Source organism: Lactuca sativa, chromosome 6 (genome assembly GCF_002870075.4).
Source record: "Lactuca sativa cultivar Salinas chromosome 6, Lsat_Salinas_v11, whole genome shotgun sequence".
In the NCBI taxonomy this organism is placed as follows: Eukaryota; Viridiplantae; Streptophyta; class Magnoliopsida; order Asterales; family Asteraceae; genus Lactuca; species Lactuca sativa.
Window position 1 is genome coordinate 147,068,365 of NC_056628.2, and position 7,127 is coordinate 147,075,491.

The following is a 7,127-nucleotide window of genomic DNA, read 5'->3' on the forward strand; positions in this document are numbered from 1 at the left end:
TGAGAGGTAAACATGATATAGGAGATGACCCTTAGGATAATATCTTTATGGAAGATTGAACGAAGATAATGGGGATGAGTAATTGGGTTGATTGTTTGGTGATTAAATACAATAATTATATTATTGTGGGTTGAAAACCCTATACGCTCACCAGGTTCCCAAGCCCGACCCACTTAGTTTTCTTTGCATTATAGGTAATGACACAAGGGTATAAGTTGGTGGACTTGACGAGAGATTTTGGATTATAGATCAGTAGTTATAAATAACTGTTGTAAGGTTTATTTTATATTGTTTATGCTTTTGGTCTGTATTGAACATGACATCCCGAGATTTTATTATTTAATGAAAATACATTCTCTTTGAGAAATGTTTTGATAAATGGTTATCATATTTTGTTTTTGGGAACAAATTCCGCAACATTTTTCTTTAAACGATTACTCTGATTTTAAAAACAAAGCATAAACAAATCGGTCTTTTCTGGTCGTGAAATTGTGGATGTCACAGAACAAATTTAAGAACCTGAGATCGTTAGAATAAATGAATTAAACATGTTTTAAGAAAATACCTCCATCGTGATGTCAAGTAAACAACAAATTACGAATTGCCAGACTCACAGCGGAAGATTACAAGACATTAGAAACATATCGATAACTGTTGATACCTTTGATACCGTCTGATGGAGGTGGAGGCGGAAAGAACACCATCTGACGTAGGAGAAAGTGACATCGTCTGCCAGAGCCGGCATCATCTGATAAAGGAAAAACGACACCAATTGCAGAAAAAATGGTGGTGAATTTTGCTAGAAATCGGAGGGCAAAGAGAGCACGTGGGGAGAGATTCGTCAGAAGGAGGCGGACGATGGAGTGAGAAGGCAGCCGTGAAAAACCCGATAGATGAGAGAGAAAGGGAAAAGAAGACATGTGTGTGTGTGTGTTTGTGAGAGAGGTTGGGTATTTTTTAAGTTTTTAAATTGATTATTATGAATGATATTTTAATTCCTAATATGCAATTATTTATAAAATGTCTAAGACACCATTAAAACTAATGATAATTACAATTAAGCCATGATCAATATAATCCGTTCAATATTTTGATCTAACGTTCCACTTTTAGTTCTCGGGTTCTCGGGAAATTATAAGTTCCCAAATGATCATTCCTATATATATATATATATATATATATATATATATATATATATATATATATATATATATATATATATATATATATATATATATAGAGAGAGAGAGAGAGAGAGAGAGAGAGAGAATTACTAAGTATTAGATCATTATTGAAAAACTAATTATTATTAGAGCTGATAAGAAGATATGAGAATACCATTAGTTGTTGTAATTTATTGTTAGATATTTTTTTATTATTACTTGGTTATGATATATATGATTTATGTTAATCACTAGACTTATGTTTCTGTGATAATTATTTTGTAACTAGATTATTGTGATGCACGGATCGACATGTAGTTGAGATCAGTACGATCCTTGTGATAACTACTTGTATTTCAAAGTGCTAATGTATACCAAAAGTGTTTGCAAATTTTAAATGAGAAATGAAATTTTTAGATTTACTTGGTATGAAAACCTAGGTGTGACAAAAAACCAGCTTTAACTTCTATTTTATTGTAATAAGTATTTTCTAGCTTCTTGCTAGTTTTATCCAAAAATAAATAAAATAAAATAAAATACAAGCCCTTAACTTTTGGTTTCATTAATCTTTACTAATGATCTCACTTGTCTAATTTTTTAAAAAAAAATTTGTTTATATATACAATAGACAACAATTATATAAAAATTAAGAACTTCAAAATTTTAATTAGTGATGAGATCGGTACTCGAGGTACCGAGAGACCAATGGTGGAACTAAATACCAAACAATATATTCAAGTTCGGTACCGGTTCAATCTCTATTTTAGGACCGAAAAAATTAGGTATTATGATAACTTAGGACCAAATAAAGGACTGAAACAAAAAAACAAAACACTAATGTAACTTCGCTGCGAATTAAAATATGTGATCCAGATGATTAATGACTTGAATGACCTAACAAGCATGCAAGAAATGCATCACATTTCCTGGCTTGTTGGCACTTTGAACAACATGATGAGACTTGGCAAGATTGCTGATCCAATCAAGGATTTTATTTATTAGTTGTTGGTTTATTGACAGAAACATGTGTTTATAAATGTGAATTTGTATTCGGTATAAATGAAAGGTACGAAGATTTTAATTTTTTATTATAAATTAACACCAAAATGTATGCTCATAAATAAAAACCTGAAACAGTTTCCCCAAAAGAGGAGAAAAAAAAAATCTTCGAACTAGCTAAGCACTACTGCCAATTTTTATGAGGCTCCTTTTACAGCATTCCATTTTGAACAACAATAGATTTCTTAATATTCTAATCAAATAATAAAATATGGATGTCTATTTTTAATCAATGGATTTTTTACAAGAGCGTATTCCTAAGGTTTTATAATTAATATTGATTATTTGTAATGTTTCTTTAACACCTTGACCCTCTAATAAAACTTCGGTCTTTTTTCAATCTAACATATTTCTGTATTTTTTTAATCTTTTTAGCAAATACAAAAATTTAAAAGGTAACCCATTTAATTTCATAAAGAACCAATAACGATCCAAATTTGACAGAAATTGTGAGTTACTTATTCAAAAATCCTAACAAATTATTTTATATGTATATTTCTCGTAAGTAGCATTCTCATTTTTCAAATATAAGAACACGTTTATGATATTATGATAAGAAAGTTACTAGAAATCAAACTTGATTCACTTCGACTGCTTAGGGTACTTCTTCTTTTCTTCATTAATCATAAACGCAGTCACCGGAAACGACTTTCCTACTCCAACCGAGGTCTTGAAGTAAATCTTGGAACTTTTTTCATTTTCCATGCTCATCTCAACAATAGGAACCCACATCATCATTTTTTTGATTTTAATCCCGGTCACTTTCGTCATCTTACATTTTTCAATATATGCACTTATCTCTGTTGCATAGTTGGCATGTGTGTTAGTCTCTTCAAAAAAGTGTTCATATGGACCCTTTTGCTTAATCCAAACAAAACCGGTCTGGCGAACTCTCCCACACTCCACAAAGTCTTTGAGTGGGAGAACGCCTTTTGGGAAACCGAGCTCTTCAAGGAGATCAATGGAGTAGCGACGACACCCTTCATCCCCATACATGATCTCGGCCCCGGCTCTCTCGTTTGCCATTGTTTTTTCTTTTAAGTTGTATGAATGGATCTTTAAGTTAAATGTTTGGGTTTGAACCAATGTTGGGTTTTATAGACAAAAAGTTTTGGTAGGTGTTGGAATGATCATTCACCTAATTAAGTTATGGTATGTGGGTAGTTACCAACCGACATTGGTGGGTTCAAACTCATGACATTAGATTAAAAATAAGAAGTAGGATTGGATAGGACTTAAAAAATGATAGGAACCATGAAGACAAATATTGGTCGTAAGATTGAAAAAAAAAATGGACTACTGTTAATTTTATTTAGCGTCAATATCTTGCAGTTGTATATAGCGTTTGGTAATTAATTACGAGATTTTATTAATATTTAGCAAAGGTTAAATATTTAGTGGGTAAAAAATAAAAAAAAATAAAAAACAAAAAAAAAGTAAAGAGAAACGAAAATTTAGAAATATGTCCCACTCCATTATGATACGTCTCCCAAGCAAGACTTACCTCCACTCCTTGCGAACGCTTGGGAATCTATGGTTGGTTTGTTGATATGTTTTTTTATCCATCTATTATGTTTTTCGACTATAACTTTTTCTCATAAAAAAAAATTCGAAAAACAACTATCCTTAAATTTTTATTATCTACAAAATGAACGAAAACTTAGAAAAAATTATAAAAAACCCAAAAACAATTCTCTAAAAATTATAAAAAAAACTTAATGGACATTTCTACTCAGTGGTCACTAAAGTAAGTGTTCATATTAGAATTTTAGAAAAGAAAATATTAGTTTTTATAAAATATAACAAAATTTTTACTTCAAATTTAAAAAACAAAAACAAATGAATAAGCGAAATGAATAAGCGTTGGAGCAAGAAATGCTCTACAACGCTAAATAGTTTATTAGGGTCAATGTATGAAAATCATATTTTCTCTACTAATATATAAAATGGATGCATGTGGTCATTTGTACATATGTTTCATATAGACATTTGTTAGAGAGAGAGAGAGAGAGTTGGTGGGGAAATTCTCTATAGTCATGAGTGTTCTTCATTGTAATATTTTGTATCACTCCATGTATCTATTTCAGTTTACACACATAGTCATGTTATATTATTATCTTCATGATTGTTATTATTTCGCACCAAACCAATCATCAAATGGGTTCAACAATTGATATCGGAGCTTGACCTTGAAGATCCAACTGATTATTTCAAGGGAACGGTCTCGATTGGTTTACTATTTTGAAGATTTTCGTGATTCTTGAAAAATTTCTCAGCCTTCGCAACTAAAAAAATTTCTGTGAGTTTTTATTGTTTTGTTGTTTTGTTGGTGATTTTGCTTCAATAATATAAATTATGTTGCTAATGTCCATACATTTTGTGTTGTTAAATCTGAGTTTATAAAGAAAATTATTTTGTGCTGAAGAAAATGAAGTTTTTCTTAAAATGGTAGTGTTTAATATGATTATCCTTATAACATCCCGATTTTCAACCAAAAATTTTACTTTTTGTTTATCAAAATATATTAGAGTATAATTACATTTGCGGAAAATATGATATGAATGTGTGTGTCTACGGTTGAACCTTGCCTTTCTAATGAGTTAATGAAGCGCCTGAAAAACATTTATAATCAATTGGGCAAGTACGAAACTTAGTGCATTCACCAAAATATCATATCTCACAATACATATACAATGCATACACATAATGGCCTTTAGCATAAAGCTGGTCCGCCCTTGGCCTTCAGCACGAAGCTGGTCTACTCCTTTTTGCCCACAGTGCGGAAACTTGTCCCAAAAATATTATTTTGGTGTTAAATAATAATAATATCGAGCATTTCCGAGGAAGTGTTCCACATTAAAATATTTTAAAGCTTGAATGACATAACTGATACAAAACATAAGTATAAACGGGCCTTACAGTGATATTCTAGCGGCTTACTAACTCCTTTAATCTCTTTGTGGATAATTACGTTATCTATCATTACATCCGTATCGCTACCTGTGATATAAAGAAATTGAGTTGGTCAGGTTGGAAAACCTGGTGAGATACAAAGGGTTTTCAACCTACAATTTTATAATCTTTAATTATATATTCTTCAGCATTCAAATAACCCAATTACCACATTCCCACTATCCTCAATTTATAATCCTAGTATGGTGATCTCGAGAGATCTTTCCTAAAGGATCTCTTTCGGCAGTGTGATAACATTTTTGGCAAGCGTGATAGTACAAAAGTACTTGGATAGACACGACAGTAGCATAATACTTGGATAAGCACGACAGTACAAAAGTCATTGAATAGACACGGCAATACAATAATACTTGTATAAATAGTACTTAGCTAGACACGACAGTACAATAGTACTTGGCTAGACACGACAGTACAATAGTATTTGGCTAGACACGACAGTAAAATAATACTTTGGATCGGCACGACAGGTCACGACTTACTATTATTTCGCTTGGCTTTCACTAATCGATCGTAACAACTATCTCACACAACCCTTTCTTAACCTCTCATTTGTTATTTTGCACAACCCTTCCCTACCCAATCATATATATATATATATATATATATATATATATATATATATATATATATATATATATATATATTGTAAATCATATAAAAATCATCTTTTATTATTTCATCTAACACATAATCATTTTTGCACATTGTAACATCCCAAAAATATTGAAATAAAATTTCATTTTAATTATAGAAGAGGTATCATCAATTACTTGTTTCAAAACCGATACATTACAATCAGAGTATAAATCCCAGAAAAAAGTCAAATGCAGAACATAAAGTTTGTTTGTCATGCAGTCAACCTGAGCTCTTCCTTTTTGAAACCAAAAGTACATGAAACATAAACTAAAAACTGTAAGCACAAAGCTAAGTGAGTTCCCCAAGATACCACATACCATACTTAACATATCATATAACGGGCCCCGCCCACTGAGATACGGGCCCCGACCACTAAGATACGAACCCCGCCCACACTTACGTAATGAGCCCCGCCCACTAGGATACGGGCCCCACCCACACTCGCATAACGGGCCCCGCCCACTGAGATACGAGCCCCGCCCACACTCATATAACCATATTATCATATAACATTCAAACACATGCAAAAATCACAAAGATAGTAGCATACTGCACAATCATCGGGCTGCGCCCACATACAAATCCTATATGTATAACCTGATACTATCATACAGAATAACCATCGGGCCCCGCCCAGTAACCATGCAAACACATACACAAGCAAGAGTCACGCAAACATCTAGTACTCTACATAGAAAACTATGGGTTGACATTGGTGACTTCGACCCGCTAAACTTAGTGAGGAGACTCACCTTGCACTACTGAATCCCGCGGATAAGCTCTGGTTGCTGGCTGACTGATCCCTGAACTATAAATATCAAACAAGACACAATTAACATTCGAGTCTCAAACCATGTCCATAAATCCATTATTAGGGTAAATGACCAATTTACCCCTAATCTAGTTTAGACCAAGACTTAGGCCCAATCCTAATAATCCAAAGGACCTAAATACCAAAACCACACAAGTCCCAATTCATGGCCCAATTTCCAAATTGGGCCCAAACCCGTTGAAGGCCTTTCCAAGATAATTATCAGCCTAAAACCTAATGGCCCAACAGGGCCCAAGACAACTAAGCTCAAAAGACGACCCACATCGAAGCCCATTCTGCCAAACCCCTCCTGACTGAGTACGTGGGGCGTACTCAGCTTTAAGTTAAGCGTACATGCAGATTGGCTTGTACGTTGTATGTACAGACTTGTACGCCCAACGTACTACTCCATTAAGCCCATTATCGACATTAAGCGCTTAATGCTTAAGATCAGGAGTCCAAACCATAGATCTACTTCTTAAAGA

The 7,127-nt window shown here is 33.0% G+C and overlaps 1 protein-coding gene across 1 annotated transcript; it reads right to left on the reverse strand.

The window, feature by feature from the left end:
- Positions 1-2,547: 2,547 nt before the first annotated feature.
- Positions 2,548-3,650, reverse strand: LOC111890530 (uncharacterized). The gene has a single exon (XM_023886635.3). The coding sequence runs from the start codon at positions 3,246-3,248 to the stop codon at positions 2,805-2,807; it is 444 nt and encodes a 147-aa protein (XP_023742403.1). The 5' UTR covers positions 3,249-3,650; the 3' UTR covers positions 2,548-2,804.
- Between the last annotated feature and the right edge of the window lie 3,477 nt (positions 3,651-7,127).